Source organism: Trichomycterus rosablanca, chromosome 24, assembly GCF_030014385.1.
Source record: "Trichomycterus rosablanca isolate fTriRos1 chromosome 24, fTriRos1.hap1, whole genome shotgun sequence".
Taxonomy (NCBI): Eukaryota; Metazoa; Chordata; class Actinopteri; order Siluriformes; family Trichomycteridae; genus Trichomycterus; species Trichomycterus rosablanca.
The window spans coordinates 18,859,728-18,877,377 of NC_086011.1; the positions used below are offsets into that span (position 1 = coordinate 18,859,728).

The window sequence follows — 17,650 nt, forward strand, 5'->3', positions numbered from 1 at the left end:
TTCTGTGCCGGTCAGAGTGCCCATGCATCTCCTGTCCACCCTCAAAAGCTCCTACAATGGACACGCAGGCATCGGAACTGGACATCTGAGCAAAGGAAGAAGGCGCCGTCACAGAAGGTCAGAGGCACACGGAGTGGTCCTAATGTTTTGGCTCATCGCTCCCTTTAATATGTAGACACACTCTTTTTCCGAAGCTTCAGCAAAGCTTTTGACCTTCCGTAAGAAAGAATTTACAGAATCAGCACTACATTACCGTCACGTACACAATACAGGATATTCCCGCTGCCAATACATTAGAAACAATCAGGAATTCCAGCTTACAAACCAAACATGAGAGCGTCCACATTCAGCGCCAATCGACTGAAATGTGCCACAACATTCACACGTACCTTGGTAAATAAACATTCATACATACATATAATTAATGCTTAATCCTGGTCAGGGTCGTGGTGGTTCTGGTAATGAATACCCTGCACAGGGCACCAATCCATGGCAGTGCTGTCACGTGCATGGCACGTCTGTGTGGGTGCCCGGTAGCAGCGCTGAGATTTGAACCCGGATCTCAGCAGTGGTGGGTTAGAAGAACACCGCTGGCAGCACTGCACCACCCGAGCGCCCGTATGTAAACAAAAGTATTTGGACACCCTTTAATTACTGAGTTCAGATATTCCAGACACACCCATTCCTATCAGACGTACAATATCAGTGACATGCCTCCAAACATGTGCCAACAGTTTAGGGAAGGTACACAAATGTACACAAACCCTGCTGGAAACCACCGGGACGATTCGGTTCTTCTCAGTGGAACAGACACAAACTCCCACAGGCGCACTCCAAAATCCTGTGGAAACCTTTCCAAAGAAAAAACCTTTCCAGGCTGTAACAGCCACTATATTAACGCCCGTGGTTTTGGAACAGGGTGTCCAACAAGCTCATCGTACGGTGTCCGTGTATATATTGGAAAATCTACAAAACACGGAATTAAACCGAAAGCGTCCAGACTTCTGTACAGGACTGATATTTTACTACGACAATAAAGCTGTTTCAAGCAATATAATCAATTAAAATTTTAAATGTAATTATTATAGTTTGTTTTTTATTGTCTTTATATGTTTTGCCCCAAAATTACCAGGCCAGATTCCTGATACCTAACATGTACTGTGGAGTGATTGTACATCTGTTATTGCTTGCAGCCTGTAGTACGAGCAATCCTGTTATTGCAGGAACTGATACTGCCTAATAATAATAATAATTATTATTATAATAATAATAGTAATAATAATAATAATAGTAATAATAATAATAATAATAATAATAATAATAATAATAGTAATAATAATAATAATCATAATAATAGTAATAATAATAATAATAATTATAATAATAATAGTAATAATAATAATAATAGTAATAATAATAATTATTATAATAATAATGGCATGTCTGTTTATATATTTGGTTTATATTCTTGTAGCTGCTACACAAAACGTGTGATGATCAGTAAATAATTATTATTATTATTACATAAAATGTATTTTACCAATATTTAATCTGTTTATTTATAATAATATAATATAATTAAATAATGAAGTCATATCAGCAGTGTAGGCTGTACTATGATGTGCAGTTGTAGCCTATAGAAGCTATAACGATCATCCTGAAGTGAAATCAGCACCGGAACTGTCGGTACCCACTGACAGCAGGAATTATCGTGATGGATCCGTATTATTGTGGACGGAATCGAATCGAAATGAAATGGAAATGAAATAGAAACAGACGTGGATCCTCCTCCCCGGTAAAGCCGCAGTGTAACAGCGCACACACACACACACACACACACACACACGGTTACAGAACAGAAGAACAGAACCTACAGCATGATCAAACCCGGGCTTCTAACCTGTTTAGCGTGGGTCCCGGTCCGGGTCCCGGTGCGGCGGCGCTGCCGGCCTCCGGGAGCTGTTCTGCGCGCGTCGGTGCTGAAGCGGAAGCAGGTCCCGGCTGACCCGGCTCTCCCTCCGCGCTCGCCTCGTTCCCCATCTACACACGCCGAGATCCGCACGCAGAGAGGCGGCGAGAGAGAGCAGCGCGGCCCGGTGCGTCCAACCGGCTCCACCGATCCGATCAACAAGCGGCGGCCGAATAAATACTCAACGCATCACCATCGTCATCATCATCATCATCTTCATCTTCTTCATCAACATCTTCATCATGTCCACCTCCCCCCCGAACATCCACCGAGTACACACACACTATCTACACGGGAAGGGCCGAGGCGGACGCGAGCACGCAGACTCGCGGGAACGCGCCCGTACGCGTCCTAGATCCTGCGCTCGCTCCCGGTGTTCTAGCGCAGCGCCCCCTGAGGATCCGCGATCCAGACCTGCACGTACAGAGAGGTACAGAGGGAAGGAAACAACACACCTGCTGCAGGTGGGAAACCAAACCAAACTAAATCATCTACTGCTACATGAAGATAAAACAACAAGATCAAATATAAATATTATTACTATTATTATAACATTTATTATTATTATTATTATTATAACATTTATTGTTATTATTATTATTATTATTATTATTATTACATTTATTATTATTATTATAATTTATTATTATTATTATTATTATTATTACATTTATTATTATTATTATTTTAACATTTATTATTATTATAACATTTACTATTATTATTATTATTATAACATTTACTATTATTATTATTATTATAACATTTATTGTTATTATTATTATTATTATTACATTTATTATTATTATTATAATTTATTATTATAATTATTATAACATTTATTATTATTATTATTTTAACATTTATTATTATTATAACATTTACTATTATTATTATTATTATAACATTTACTATTATTATTATAAAATTTATTATTATTATTACTATTATTATTATAACATTTATTATTACTATTATTATAACATTTATTATTATTATTATTATTATAACATTTATTGTTATTATTATTATTATTATTATTATTATTACATTTATTATTATTATTATAATTTATTATTATTATTATTATTATTATTACATTTATTATTATTATTATTTTAACATTTATTATTATTACAACATTTACTATTATTATTATTATTATAACATTTACTATTATTATTATTATTATAACATTTATTGTTATTATTATTATTATTATTACATTTATTATTATTATTATAATTTATTATTATAATTATTATAACATTTATTATTATTATTATTTTAACATTTATTATTATTATAACATTTACTATTATTATTATTATTATAACATTTACTATTATTATTATAAAATTTATTATTATTATTACTATTATTATTATAACATTTATTATTACTATTATTATTACATTTATTATTATTATTAGAATATTCAATATTATTATTAGTAGTAGTGGTATTATTATTAATATAATAATTATTAAATGTAATATTATTATTACTATTATTATTATTAAAATTATTAATGTTGTTATAAGCAGTAGTAGTAGGAATATTATTATTATTAATTATTGTTATCAATTACAAATACATTTTATTGTTGCAATTACTATATTATTATTATTATTATTATTAATGTTATTATTATTATTATTGTTTCTTTTTTTCATTTATCAATCACTTTAACCACAGAGCTGCAGAGCTCAGGGCAGGAATACCCTGGACAGGGTGCCAGTCCATTGCAGGGCTTCGTCTCCATCTCCTTCCTCATAACTCTCATCCCTCTTCTGCACATGCTCAGATCGTCTCAATCTCTCCAACCTTACTTTATCTCCAAAAACATTCTACCTGCATCTTCATATCCATATTTTATATCCCAGTGCTCAAACTACAAAGCCCACACCAAATAAATATATAAATAAATAAAATAAAAACACAATAATGGAATGTAATTAAATGCGACCAGGTGAGCGGTGTGTATATTTACTAAGTTTTATTATTATCAGGAAGAATATTACACACATCTATACACACACACATTTACTAATATGTACAATAAGAATAAAGATTCAAACAAACATGCAGAGCTTCACATTTCCACCTGCTCCATCCAAAATCCATCAGCATCTAATAAACAAACAGTACAGAAGTTTATAAAGTGTCGAGATCTGTGTGTTCATGACATGGAGGGTGAGGGTTAATGTGTGTGGGTGTGTTTTCATTTCATAACACTGATTATTTTAGGTGAAACTGGCACCATGAGGACTGTTGTTTCATGGAAGCAGAATATTTACAAGCAGAAGGCACATTCTTCTCCCCAGAGTCCTCGTCGTGTGGTGAAGACCAGCAGCCTGAAGAACCTCCATTCATCACGTCAGTGATTGGTCCATGAGAAAACAACAACAGAAATAATATTAACACACGTCCACACTGTTCGGGCTTTCGGACTGGAACTGCTGACCTTTCAGTCTTATATCTTTTGTGGATTTTCCTCTGGTTCCCCCTTTGGTTCAGAGTTTGGAACCGTTCAGCAGCACTGGACGCGCGTTCAATGGCGCCGTGTTTTTCCGTTCTGCTGTTTAGCTGAGATGAATCTTGACATGTACGTTTAAGACCACCACGTTTTACTGTCCGAACGAGTTCACTAGTGCTTGGCTTTTTGCAAGTGCCTCCACCAGAGTCGCGTACACTTTCACCAGTTTCTTCTGTGTGATAAACAGTAAAAATCATTCCAGTCAGTGCGTTGACCAGGACTAGTGTTTGGCGTGTCCATCAACACCGGCCTCACTGCCGCTTGGCTTTGTAGGGCCGGGATCGCTTCCTCCGGTCGGGCTTGCGCTGTTTGTGGAGGCGGCCGATGCTCACGCCCTGGCGCCGGCGTACCGAGATGTTCTGCTCCACCAGACTGGCCAGCATACCTGCACACACACACACACACACACACACACACACACCGGGACAGACTGTGTATGAGAGACGAGCAGATTGCAGTTTTCTGTTTCCCAGCAGGAAGCAGGACGGTGATTGAGAGTGAATCAGGTGTCTGACGTATTGATGACTATCATCAGAGTGCAGGAACGTACACCAGCATCTACACCAGCATCTACACCAGCACGTACACCAGCACGTACACCAGCATCTACACCAGCATCTACACCAGCATCTCTTCACTACCATAATAATATTTATTCATTTATTTATTAGGACTTTAATGTCATGTTTTACACTTCGGTTACATTCATGACAGGAACAGTAGTTACTCGTAAAACAAAAGTCATATGTTCAATTTATTTTAATATCAAACACAGTCATGGACAATTTATTATCTCCAGTTCACCTCACTTGCACGCCTTTGTACTGTGGATGAAAACCAGAGCTCCCGCAGGAAACCCACACAGACAGGGGGAGAACATGCAAACTCCACACAGAAAGGACCCGAAGACAGTCCTTTTAGTTTAAGATCTGAAGTTTTGGCTTCTCTGCTTCTTTTTTACCAGCCAGCGGCAGATTCCTACACAGAGCTTTAATATTCGTGGAAGAACACGCTACGCTTCCTGTATTCCTCCGCCACTTTTGGCAGCGTCTAGACCAGATCCTAATTTGGTCTTTACTCTCTCGGGCGTCTGAAGACCCAGCTGGTTGTACCACCAAAGCAAGGATCTGAATCTAGAACGTCAGGCCACCCAACAGCACCCCGTCATGTACAGTGTATCACAAAAGTGAGTACACCCCTCACATTTCTGCAAATATTTCATTATATCTTTTCATGGGACAACACTATAGACATGAAACTTGTATATAACTTAGAGTAGTCAGTGTACAGCTTGTATAGCAGTGTAGATTTACTGTCTTCTGAAAATAACTCAACACACAGCCATTAATGTCTAAATGGCTGGCAACATAAGTGAGTACACCCCACAGTGAACATGTCCAAATTGTGCCCAAATGTGTCGTTGTCCCTCCCTGGTGTCATGTGTCAAGGTCCCAGGTGTAAATGGGGAGCAGGGCTGTTAAATTTGGTGTTTTGGGTACAATTCTCTCATACTGGCCACTGGATATTCAACATAGCACCTCATGGCAAAGAACTCTCTGAGGATGTGAGAAATAGAATTGTTGCTCTCCACAAAGATGGCCTGGGCTATAAGAAGATTGCTAACACCCTGAAACTGAGCTACAGCATGGTGGCCAAGGTCATACAGCGGTTTTCCAGGACAGGTTCCACTCGGAACAGGCTTCGCCAGGGTCGACCAAAGAAGTTGAGTCCACGTGTTCGGCGTCATATCCAGAGGTTGGCTTTAAAAAATAGACACATGAGTGCTGCCAGCATTGCTGCAGAGGTTGAAGACGTGGGAGGTCAGCCTGTCAGTGCTCAGACCATACGCCGCACACTGCATCAACTCGGTCTGCATGGTCGTCATCCCAGAAGGAAGCTGACGCACAAGAAAGCCCGCAAACAGTTTGCTGAAGACAAGCAGTCCAAGAACATGGATTACTGGAATGCCCTGTGGTCTGACGACACCAAGATAAACTTGTTTGGCTCAGATGGTGTCCAGCATGTGTGGCGGCGCCCTGGTGAGAAGTACCAAGACAACTGTATCTTGCCTACAGTCAAGCATGGTGGTGGTAGCATCATGGTCTTGGGCTGCATGAGTGTTGCTGGCACTGGGGAGCTGCAGTTCATTGAGGGAAGCATGAATTCCAACATGTACTGTGACATTCTGAAACAGAGCATGATCCCCTCCCTTCGAAAACTGGGCCTCATGGCAGTTTTCAAATAGGATAACGACCCCAAACACAACCTCCAAGATGACAACTGCCTTGCTGAGGAAGCTGAAGGTAAAGGGGATGGACTAAACCCAATTGAGCACCTGTGGCGCATCCTCAAGTGGAAGGTGGAGGAGTTCAAGGTGTCTAACATCCACCAGCTCTGTGATGTCATCATGGAGGAGTGGAAGAGGATTCCAGTAGCAACCTGTGCAGCTCTGGTGAATTCCATGCCCAGGAGGGTTAAGGCAGTGCTGGATAATAATGGTGGTCACACAAAATATTGACACTTTGGGCACAATTTGGACATGTTCACTGTGGGGTGTACTCACTTATGTTGCCAGCCATTTAGACATTAATGGCTGTGTGTTGAGTTATTTTCAGAAGACAGTAAATCTACACTGCTATACAAGCTGTACACTGACTACTCTAAGTTATATCCAAGTTTCATGTCTATAGTGTTGTCCCATGAAAAGATATAATGAAATATTTGCAGAAATGTGAGGGGTGTACTCACTTTTGTGATACACTGTATATATATACTGTATATATATATATACAGTGTATCACAAAAGTGAGTACACCCCTCACATTTCTGCAGATATTTAAGTATATCTTTTCATGGGACAACACTGACAAAATGACACTTTGACACAATGAAAAGTAGTCTGTGTGCAGCTTATATAACAGTGTAAATTTATTCTTCCCTCAAAATAACTCAATATACAGCCATTAATGTCTAAACCACCGGCAACAAAAGTGAGTACACCCCTAAGAGACTACACCCCTAAATGTCCAAATTGAGCACTCCTTGTCATTTTCCCTCCAAAATGTCATGTGATTTGTTAGTGTTACTAGGTCTCAGGTGTGCATAGGGAGCAGGTGTGTTCAATTTAGTAGTACAGCTCTCACACTCTCTCATACTGGTCACTGAAAGTTCCAACATGGCACCTCATGGCAAAGAACTCTCTGAGGATCTTAAAAGACGAATTGTTGCGCTACATGAAGATGGCCAAGGCTACAAGAAGATTGCCAACACCCTGAAACTGAGCTGCAGCACAGTGGCCAAGATCATCCAGCGTTTTAAAAGAGCAGGGTCCACTCAGAACAGACCTCGCGTTGGTCGTCCAAAGAAGCTGAGTGCACGTGCTCAGTGTCACATCCAACTGCTGTCTTTGAAAGATAGGCGCAGGAGTGCTGTCAGCATTGCTGCAGAGATTGAAAAGGTGGGGGGTCAGCCTGTCAGTGCTCAGACCATACGCCGCACACTACATCAAATTGGTCTGCATGGCTGTCACCCCAGAAGGAAGCCTCTTCTGAAGTCTCTACACAAGAAAGCCCGCAAACAGTTTGCTGAAGACATGTCAACAAAGGACATGGATTACTGGAACCATGTCCTATGGTCTGATGAGACCAAGATTAATTTGTTTGGTTCAGATGGTCTCAAGCATGTGTGGCGGCAATCAGGTGAGGAGTACAAAGATAAGTGTGTCATGCCTACAGTCAAGCATGGTGGTGGGAATGCCATGGTCTGGGGCTGCATGAGTGCAGCAGGTGTTGGGGAGTTACATTTCATTGAGGGACACATGAACTCCAATATGTACTGTGAAATACTGAAGCAGAGCATGATCCCCTCCCTCCGGAAACTGGGTCGCAGGGCAGTGTTCCAGCATGATAATGACCCCAAACACACCTCTAAGACGACCACTGCTTTATTGAAGAGGCTGAGGGTAAAGGTGATGGACTGGCCAAGCATGTCTCCAGACCTAAACCCAATAGAACATCTTTGGGGCATCCTCAAGCGGAAGGTGGAGGAGCGCAAAGTCTCGAATATCCGCCAGCTCCGTGATGTCGTCATGGAGGAGTGGAAAAGCATTCCAGTGGCAACCTGTGAAGCTCTGGTAAACTCCATGCCCAGGAGAGTTAAGGCAGTTCTGGGAAATAATGGTGGTCACACAAAATATTGACACTTCAGGAACTTTCACTAAGGGGTGTACTCACTTTTGTTGCCGGTGGTTTAGACATTAATGGCTGTATATTGAGTTATTTTGAGGGAAGAATAAATTTACACTGTTATATAAGCTGCACACAGACTACTTTTCATTGTGTCAAAGTGTCATTTTGTCAGTGTTGTCCCATGAAAAGATATACTTAAATATCTGCAGAAATGTGAGGGGTGTACTCACTTTTGTGATACACTGTATATATGTATGTATACAGAGGAACCTCGATTTAGCAGACCTCCATTTAAGAGACGAAACCTAGAAAGCCTGGGGAAAAAAACCTCGCGGTTTCGGACAATCGCATTTTACGGACCAGCGCTCCCCCCTTATTGGTCCGTTATATCAAGGTTCCTCTGTATATTTATATATTTTTTTAATCCGTAACGTTTACCTTCCTGCGCCAGCATGGAGATGAAGGTGCAGATGAATTCGTCGTAGTTATGGGTTCTTCTCTGATCGTCGATCTAAAGTAACACCAAACAAAAAGGGGTGAAAGAAACAGCGGTTTATTATTATTTCCTCCAATTTTAGTCATTTCCAGTTCCCGTTACAGAATCCGACGGTAAAGAAATGCGACTGTGCTGCGTGTGTTCCTTCGGTACTCGTTTTGGTGCTTCGAGCAGACAGCAGGAGTCGCTGTTGCTGCCGAATCTCCCTCCCACCCACAGACAAACTCTAGACCTCAAGCGCCACTGAAGTGCTTCAGTTAAGAATATTAGAGCACTCTTATTCCAGTTACGGGGGGTCCGGAGATTTGATTAATGATTTGTTTGATCGGGCGTGGCTCGGAGGCACCGCTGCCGTTCTTACCTTGTACTTCTTCCTTTTCTCCACCTCCTCTTTCAGACACACCTCGTAGTTGGCGATGTCGGCCTCCACACACTTCAGCAGCGCCAACAGCTCCTGCACCCGACAGAGAGGAGCGGGACGGGGGTTAGGATCAAAACTGCACCCCTCTTTAATCGAACCCTTACCTTAGGGGTGTATTTCTCCCCAAATACATAGCCAACTCCCATTCATGAATCTAGAAAATACTGTACAAGTAATATTCCATTATGTGCTCTTACATTAATAATAATAATTATAATAATACATGACAATACGTCATGTGATCTCATCCTGCTCTAGGGTTAAAAGTATCGGGACGCCCTCTTTAATCGAACCCTTACTTTGGGTGAGTATTTCTCCCCGAGTGGTTTGGTGAGCGCCTCGGGCTCGGTGAAGTCCGGGTTCTGTGTGTTCGCTTTATCCTCCATCGCCTCCTCCTCCTCCTCCTCCACTTCTTTTTTCATCTTCTCCTCCGCCGGCTCCTGCGCTCCCTCCTCCTTCCGATCCAGACCGGCTCCTTTCTTCTCGCTGGGCTCTGTGTTCTCTGTGCCGGCGGGTTTCCTCGTCCCGTCGGGCGCCACGTCTGCGGGAGGGAGAGGAGATTCGTACTGAGCGTGGAGAGATCGTTACATCGCGGCCGTTCGTTTACGTTACAGTGTGTGTGTGTGTGTGTGTGTGTGTGTGTGTGTGTGTGTGACCTGCAGACGGCAGGGTGACGATGGTCCCGTCCTCTTTCAGCTCCAGTTGCGCCGAGCTGACCAGCGTCCCCAGGTCCCGCACGGCTCGGTTGTGCCGGGTGTCGAGTCGCAGGAGGGCGTCGTCGTCGCCGAACAGCACCCGGCTCAGGTGGCACGCCACGGGACTCGAGGGCCGGGTGGCGGCCTGGGGATTAGGGAAAGGGCGTGGTAGGGGTGACATCAGAATTATAACGTGCACTAAAAATAACACTGAATTCTACATAATGCATGCTGGTATAGACGCTACATAATACAGGATACCTTATTTTAGACATAGCCAACTCCCATTAATGAATCTGGAAACAACTGTACCAATACTATTCTATTATTTGCTCTTACATTAATAATAATAATAATTATAACTATAATAATGTAATAATAATAACATTAATAAATAATAATTATAATAATGTAGTAATAATAATAAATAATAAAAATAATATTAATAATAAATAAAATAATAGTAATCATAATAATAATAATAAAATAATAATAATAATAAATAATAATAAAATTAATAATAATAGTAAATATAATAATAATAATAATAAATAATATTAATAATAAATAAAATAATAATTATAATAATAATATTACAATAATAATAATAATAAAATAATAAAAGTATTAATAATAATAATAATTAACAATAGTAATAACAATAAAAATAAATAATTAATAATATTAATAATAATAATAATAATTAACAACAGTAATAATAATACAAATAAATAGTAATATTACTATAAATAATGACAATAATTAATAATAATTAATAATAATAATAATTAATAATAATAATATTAATAATATAATAATATTAATAATAATAATAGTCATGTGATCTCGATATAATCCTGCTCTGGGGTCTGGGGTCAAAAGTATGTGGACGCCCCTTCTAGTTAGGTGTACAAATGAATCATATGAAGGAAATGACATGCATCCAACTGTGCAGCAACAGTTTAGGGAAGGTCCCTCCTTGTTTTGGCATGACTGTGCCCCTGTGCACAAAGCAAGGAGCTCTGGGATGAACGGGAACACCAACTTGTCTATCAGCACCCAGAATTTGGCTGAACGCGCACAAATTCCCACAGACGCACTTCAAAGTCTTGTGAGAAGCTTGTTGTTCTATCTGAAAGCTCATGATCAGGCGTCCAAATACTTTTGACCCCACAGTAAACGTGTCTGTGATTTCGGGTACCTGTGAGCGTGCGGGCGAGCGCAGGGGCGAGTTGAAGGCGCTGCCGATTTCGGAGGCCGTGTCGGTGCTCTCGTTGCTGGGCGTGGGCGACGGCTGGCACGCCGGCGTGATGCTGATGCCCCCCGTCCGACCCTCGGTGCGCACGCTGAGCGGGGCGGGGCCAGACGCCGCTGCCGCCGCCGCTGCGCCGTCCTTCTTCTGCGGCTCCTTCTTCAGGTTCTCGGTCAGCGGGTTCGGAGCTTGCTGGCCCTCCGCGCCCGAGGTTCCGCCCCCGCCCCCCGCGGCGGGTCGAGCAGCGCTCTGAGACCGAAGCCCCGTCTTCTTTTGGAACCTGATGAAAAAAAAGCCAGTCAGAGCTTCTCACGTGAGCCGCGTTTATACCCGCCGGTCTGTACGACACAAACCCACCTGCTGGAAGTGTCTGCGACGGCAGATTCCTCCTCCTCTTCGTCCTCTTCGTCCTCCTCGTCGTCGGAGTACCGGGGCTGTGGGGGCGCGGCCCCCCGGGTACGGCCCACTCCTGCAGCCAGGTCCTCCTCCTCCTGTACACACACACACACACACACACACCCTGTCAGTCAGAAACGGGGTCTCACGGAAACCAGCATCACGTACGGAGAGCAACCGTCCAAACGTCCCTCGTGCAGGCGCCTCGACCGGTCAGCAGAGGCCGCTATTGCAGCAGCACTAAGCGTCACGTCTGCCGTCCCTTCCTCCTTCACACACTAACAGCAAATCGCGTCTGTTTGGGCACCAGGACGGTCGATAGCACAGTGAATATTCGAACCCAAGAGCTCATAGACTAAAGCGCCCATTAAAAAATATTTCTGCCGCTTGCACCCCCTCACGCTGGCACCTCAGCCAGACAGCAGGGGTCACTGTTGCCGTTCAACCATCCCTCCCGCCCTCAAACAGTCAATCGCGTCCGTGTGGGCGCCTGCCGGTCGATAGCACAGCGGAGATTCGAACCCGAGTGTTTCAAACACTCATCGATAACACTGCTCTTGCTGGCACCTCGACCAGACAGCAGGGGTCACTGTTGCAGCAATGAGGAGAAACCCTGTCCGACCATCCCTCCCTCTGGCGCGGCCGAACGTGCCCGTTAAGCGCCCCATTCGCCCGCGCGTCTATAAACCAATCGTACTTAAAATAAAACAAATTAAATAAAGGAATCCGTTGGCGGCCGCGTCTCGAATCTCACCTGCATGGGCGACTTGGCGTAGTTGTGGTTGTCCAGGAAGGCGGGCAGGCGCTGGACGATGGGGTTGGGATTGGCGATGGCGCCCCCTGGAGGCTGGGCGCCGGCCTTCGCCGCACCTTTCTGCTTCACTGAGGTGGCGGAGGCTCCTGGAGCGCTCGGGACATCGGCAGGATCTACAACACATGATGGGGTCAGGGTCAACGGGATCTGGGGGGCCCCTGGGGGCCCGAAGACTGAGTGTAAAGTCACAGCCATTTCAAAGCTACCGAATAATGAGCACGTGGATTCTATTGGTCAGAACTGTCACCGTCCTCGTCCTCTTATTGCTTTAAATGTAGAATAGATGTATGTATACACTATGTGTTCAAAAGTATTCGGACACCCCTCTAATGACGCACCTGTGGGCGGAGCTTGAGCAGCATTACTAACAGGTGTCTCCGCCCCCTCCTCCTTTTTCACGGCAGTGGGCGTGTCTCCGGAGGGGGAGGAGTCCTGCCGCTTACGTTCCTGCGACGCGTCCACCTGGGAAGCTCGGATGGCCTGAACACACACACACACACACACACACACACACACACACACACACACACACATTTTAGCTAAACACAGCAGCTTAGGAACCGCATTTCTGCTCCGGCGGTCATTTTTATTTCCTCCTGCTGACCTGCTCCAGACCGGTCAGGATGATCTGCCGGTTGCGCTTGAGCACCTCCAGCCTGGACTCGTACTTCACGCGGCGGTCGGGAACCACCGCCATGAGGTTGAAGCGGATGTCGTGGTACGGCTCGCTGAGGAGGGAGACAGAGGTCAGAGGTCAGAAGCCGCCCGACCGAGCACGCGGTGGGGTCAGTAACCAGACGTTTCTCTCTTACCCTGCGGTTGCCAGTCCGATCCGCTCCATGATGACCCTCCGAGCTTTATCCGTCCACTCCTCGTCCTCGCCCCAGGGTCCTGCGGGTCAGAGAATATGAGGCGTCTAGGGGTGTGTGTGAGAACCTATCGACCCACCATGCTCCCCCTACCTACCTCATCAGCTCCTCAGTAGAGAGATACTGGACTAGTGAGGTACTTAGTGGTTGAGGTACTGGACTAGTAAGGCACTGGGCTAGTAAGGTACTTGGTGGTTAAAGTACTGGACTAGTGAGGTACTTAGTGGTTGAGGTACTGGACTAGTAAGGCACTGGGCTAGTAAGGTACTTAGTGGTTGAGGTAATGGACTAGTGAGGTACTTAGTGGTTAAGGTACTGGACTAGTAAGGTACTGGGCTAGTAAGGTACTTGGTGGTTAAAGTACTGGACTAGTGAGGTACTTAGTGGTTAAAGTACTGGACTAGTAAGGTACTGGACTAGTAAGGTACTTAGTGGTTAAGGTAATGGACTAGTGAGGTACTTAGTGGTTAAGGCACTGGACTAGTAAGGTACTGGGCTAGTAAGGTACTTAGTGGTTGAGGTACTGGACTAGTAAGGCACTGGGCTAGTAAGGTACTTGGTGGTTGAGGTACTGGACTAGTAAGGCACTGGGCTAGTAAGGTACTTAGTGGTTAAGGTAATGGGCTAGTAAGGTACTTAGTGGTTAAGGTAATGGACTAGTGAGGTACTTAGTGGTTAAGGTACTGGACTAGTAAGGTACTGGGCTAGTAAGGTACTTAGTGGTTGAGGTACTGGACTAGTAAGGCACTGGGCTAGTAAGGTACTTAGTGGTTAAGGTAATGGACTAGTGAGGTACTTAGTGGTTAAGGTACTGGACTAGTAAGGTACTGGGCTAGTAAGGTACTTAGTGGTTGAGGTAATGGACTAGTGAGGTACTTAGTGGTTAAGGTACTGGACTAGTAAGGTACTGGGCTAGTAAGGTACTTAGTGATTAAGGTTAGCCACCGTCTAGGTGAATCCTAATGCGCCGGTGCTATCAGCGCTATCAGTCTGAGCAAGTCTGAGTTTGTATCTGGGCGGTGGAGAAATACACAGAGCTTAGCGTGTTCCTCCTGATTACTCGACAGACAGAACAAGGGGACTGACCGTGGTCGATGGGGTAGGTCTTGAGCCCGTCCAGCTCGAACAGTCGGTCCTTGATAGGTACGTAGCTGACGAAGTGAAAAGCCTCCATGGTGCGCACGGCGCTGATGCCGTTCTGCTTCTCCGGCAGGTGCCGCGGCTCCGGCCTGGACGATAAAATAAAGAAATAAAATAGCAGAGCGCTTGAAGCGACAGAAACAAGCGCCCGCGGGTCTGCTACGTACACCGTATATCACAGGGCGGTAGAATCTGTACCTGGCGTGGCTGTTGTGCGCCTTGGCTAGCTCTGGAGCGTTCCCGATGGCGTAGCCTTTACTCTGTACACAGGGGGAGTGAAACGAGGGTTAAAACATCACACAAACAGAAGGACAAAGTTACCCAACACATATATCACCATCAGTGCCTGCATACGTCTGTATTTATATATAGGGTATACAACAGGATACCTTTATTTGTCTTATATACATAAACAGACGGAACCCCTTCGTCCCGCCATCCTCAGACACAGCCAATCATTTGTGTGACTATACCTCAGGACTGAAGCCCTTGGTGAAGCTCTTCATGCGGCTCAGCGTGCTGCCCAGCTCCACGCCGCTGCAGTTCAGGAGCACGCTCAGGAGGGCGTGGGTGGCGCACGAGTTGGGAATCAGCTAAACACACGACACACACACACACACACACACACACACACACACACACACACACACACACACACACATCGTACATCACACAGAGTTACACACAGCTGGTAACATCCAGGTCATCCAACGATCAGTTTGTTTCTTAAAGTGGTTCAACTGGGACAAAGTCAAAAATGAAGAAATGTTTGACCACAAGGGGGCAGAAGCACCACAACACGAGCCAGAGTGGGGTGCTCGAACAGGGCAGAGCCTTCCCCAGACTGGTGCCGCATGTTTTGGGCCCTGCCGCTCCAGACTCACCTGGTGGGCGAAGAACATGTCGTTGACGATCTCGTCGTCGATGACCGAGGTCTCGTCCACCAGGGTGGAGACCTTCCGCCTGGAGCGCCGCTCCTCGATCCATTTGAAGAGGAAGATGAAGCCGTACACGGGGCTGAGGGGAACAAACCGGGTGAATTTGGGACGAGAGCATGGTGACTGGACATTATGGTGTTGAGACGTGAGCGTTACCTCTGACAGCGGCTCTGAAGGTCGTAGATCTCCTCCACCTGAACGCCCTTCACACCTTCAGCACACACAACACACCGCTGTAAACAAACTGGGAGCTCAACAATTCAAGTTCTGCGTTTCTGACCCCAGAAGATTGTAAGTTTCAAACCCAGAACTAACCGAGAGGCTTTAAGTTCTGTGCCTGGACGTCCAGTGAAGCTCAAATGTTTACAGGCACTTTTAAGGAACGTGTATTTCGTAATTCTATTTGATTTTTTCCCCTTTAGTACTAATCTGCCCGTATCCAAACCCTCAACTGTAACAGACTCACAGAGAGCAGCATGGCGTACCGAGAGTCACACCATCCGTGATTCACCCGTCCCTCGTGCAGGCGTCTCAACCAACCAGCAGAGATCGCAATTGCAGCAGCAACACCAATCGTGTCTGTGTGGGTGCCCGGCCGGTCACAGCTAAGATTCGAACCCGAGAGCTCAAGGTGTGTATTTTGCTTGGTCGAAATGATACAAACTTCTACCAACTTAGGTGACAAAAAAAATCGATGGTGATGGTGCTTTTTATACAGAAAACCAGCAGAGAATGTAAAATAAAATTTAAAAAAGCTCATCGTCCAATCAATCAGTTTGACCTCGACTGTAATTTTAAGAAGAAGGTCCTGGGTTTGATTCCCAGGTGGAATCAGGAAGGACACAGGGTCTTTTCTGTGTAAAGTTTGCATGTTCTCCCCGTGTCTGCATGGGTTTCCTCCAACAGTCCAAAGACGATGCAGAGGATGCAAGTGAGATGAATCATTTACATTTTCAGCATTTAATAGACGCTTTTATCCAAAGCGACTTACGTTACAGTTACAGTATACAGTCTGAGCAACTGAGGGTTAAGGGCCTTGCTCAAGGGCCCAACAGCTGCAACCTAGCAGTGGTGGGGCTTGAACCAGCAACCTTTGGATTACTAGACCTGTGCCTTAACCACTAGGCTATGTCTATCAGAGACACTTCATAGTTCATGACTGTGATATTAAACTTGGACTGATGAATCTTGTGTAATGAGTAACAACCGTTCCTGTCATGAATGGAACCACAAGTGTAAAACATGACATTATAATCCTAAAAAACAAATAAATCATTCCAAAAATTGTTTCTTACCAAAGTCCTCCACCAGCAGAGTGAACAATCCTGTAAAATAAAAGATTATTTAATATCTGTGCGGTAGAAACGAGGTGAGATTATAAATGTAGGTAAATAAACATTTATTATTATTTATTGTTGTTATAATTCTACTCTTTGTGCACTAACAGTCGGATCTGCGTGAAGTTACTCGCCTGGATCACTCTCCAGCTCCAGCCAGCCTTTATTCATCTTTATAATCTGTAATAAACACAAATAAACGGACTTTTATTCACATTTAATCCGCATTATTCTGCAAATATCGGTCAGCTAGTAAACACAATAGAGAAACCGCTGCGGCGCTCGTTACTGACGCTGTTAGTCTGCGCCTGGACTGCGGTTGTGGTTCCACTCGTGGCCATTAGGTGCCGCTGTTGCTCACCAGCCGGGCGTTACATAAGGTCGTTTTTCTACCTGAGACTCGAACCTGTGGTGTTGAACCTGTGGGTCCCTCCTGAGCTGCTGGATGTGATGGAATCATAATGTCCAGAAACTCACCATCAGGGTTCATTCTACCCCAGACTAAACTCAAACATAAACCCTTATCATTTTCATTATGCCTTTTATTTTTCAATTTTTATATTTTTTGGGGGTAATTTCAGTTTCTGGGTGTTTATT

The 17,650-nt window shown here is 44.1% G+C and overlaps 2 protein-coding genes across 5 annotated transcripts in view; both read right to left on the reverse strand.

Annotated features, from left to right (window-relative positions):
• Positions 1-2,040, reverse strand: part of bsnb (bassoon (presynaptic cytomatrix protein) b) — a 49,082-nt gene extending 47,042 nt beyond the window's left edge. For all 4 annotated transcript variants that reach the window (XM_062986778.1, XM_062986776.1, XM_062986777.1 and 1 more), the window contains exon 1: positions 1,901-2,040. In XM_062986778.1, the coding sequence (XP_062842848.1) occupies positions 1,901-2,040 (140 nt within the window). The remainder of the gene's footprint in view (positions 1-1,900) is intronic.
• Positions 2,041-3,953: 1,913 nt separating this feature from the next.
• bap1 (BRCA1 associated protein-1 (ubiquitin carboxy-terminal hydrolase)) lies at positions 3,954-17,293 on the reverse strand. Its single transcript, XM_062986801.1, has 18 exons — positions 17,188-17,293; positions 17,012-17,041; positions 15,873-15,927; positions 15,663-15,795; positions 15,252-15,371; positions 14,977-15,038; positions 14,725-14,867; positions 13,582-13,660; positions 13,374-13,497; positions 13,108-13,249; positions 12,710-12,882; positions 11,917-12,050; positions 11,509-11,839; positions 10,269-10,452; positions 9,912-10,153; positions 9,553-9,645; positions 9,134-9,206; positions 3,954-4,893 (listed from the first exon to the last, which is right to left on the reverse strand). The coding sequence occupies exons 1-18, from the start codon at positions 17,222-17,224 to the stop codon at positions 4,760-4,762; spliced, it is 2,289 nt and encodes a 762-aa protein (XP_062842871.1). The 5' UTR covers positions 17,225-17,293; the 3' UTR covers positions 3,954-4,759.
• Between the last annotated feature and the right edge of the window lie 357 nt (positions 17,294-17,650).

What these genes read in the sequence shown, in the direction of transcription:
- bap1 (XM_062986801.1), bottom strand. Translation starts at nt 17,224, where the DNA reads ATGAATAAAGGCTGGCTGGAGCTGGAGAGTGATCCAG. An exon ending in GCGCACAACAGCCACGCCAG is followed by an intron (nt 14,868 to 14,976) that starts GTACAGATTCTA and finishes TTTATCGTCCAG; the next exon opens with GCCGGAGCCGCGGCACCTGC. An exon ending in CGTCACCCTGCCGTCTGCAG is followed by an intron (nt 10,154 to 10,268) that starts GTCACACACACA and finishes TCCCTCCCGCAG; the next exon opens with ACGTGGCGCCCGACGGGACG.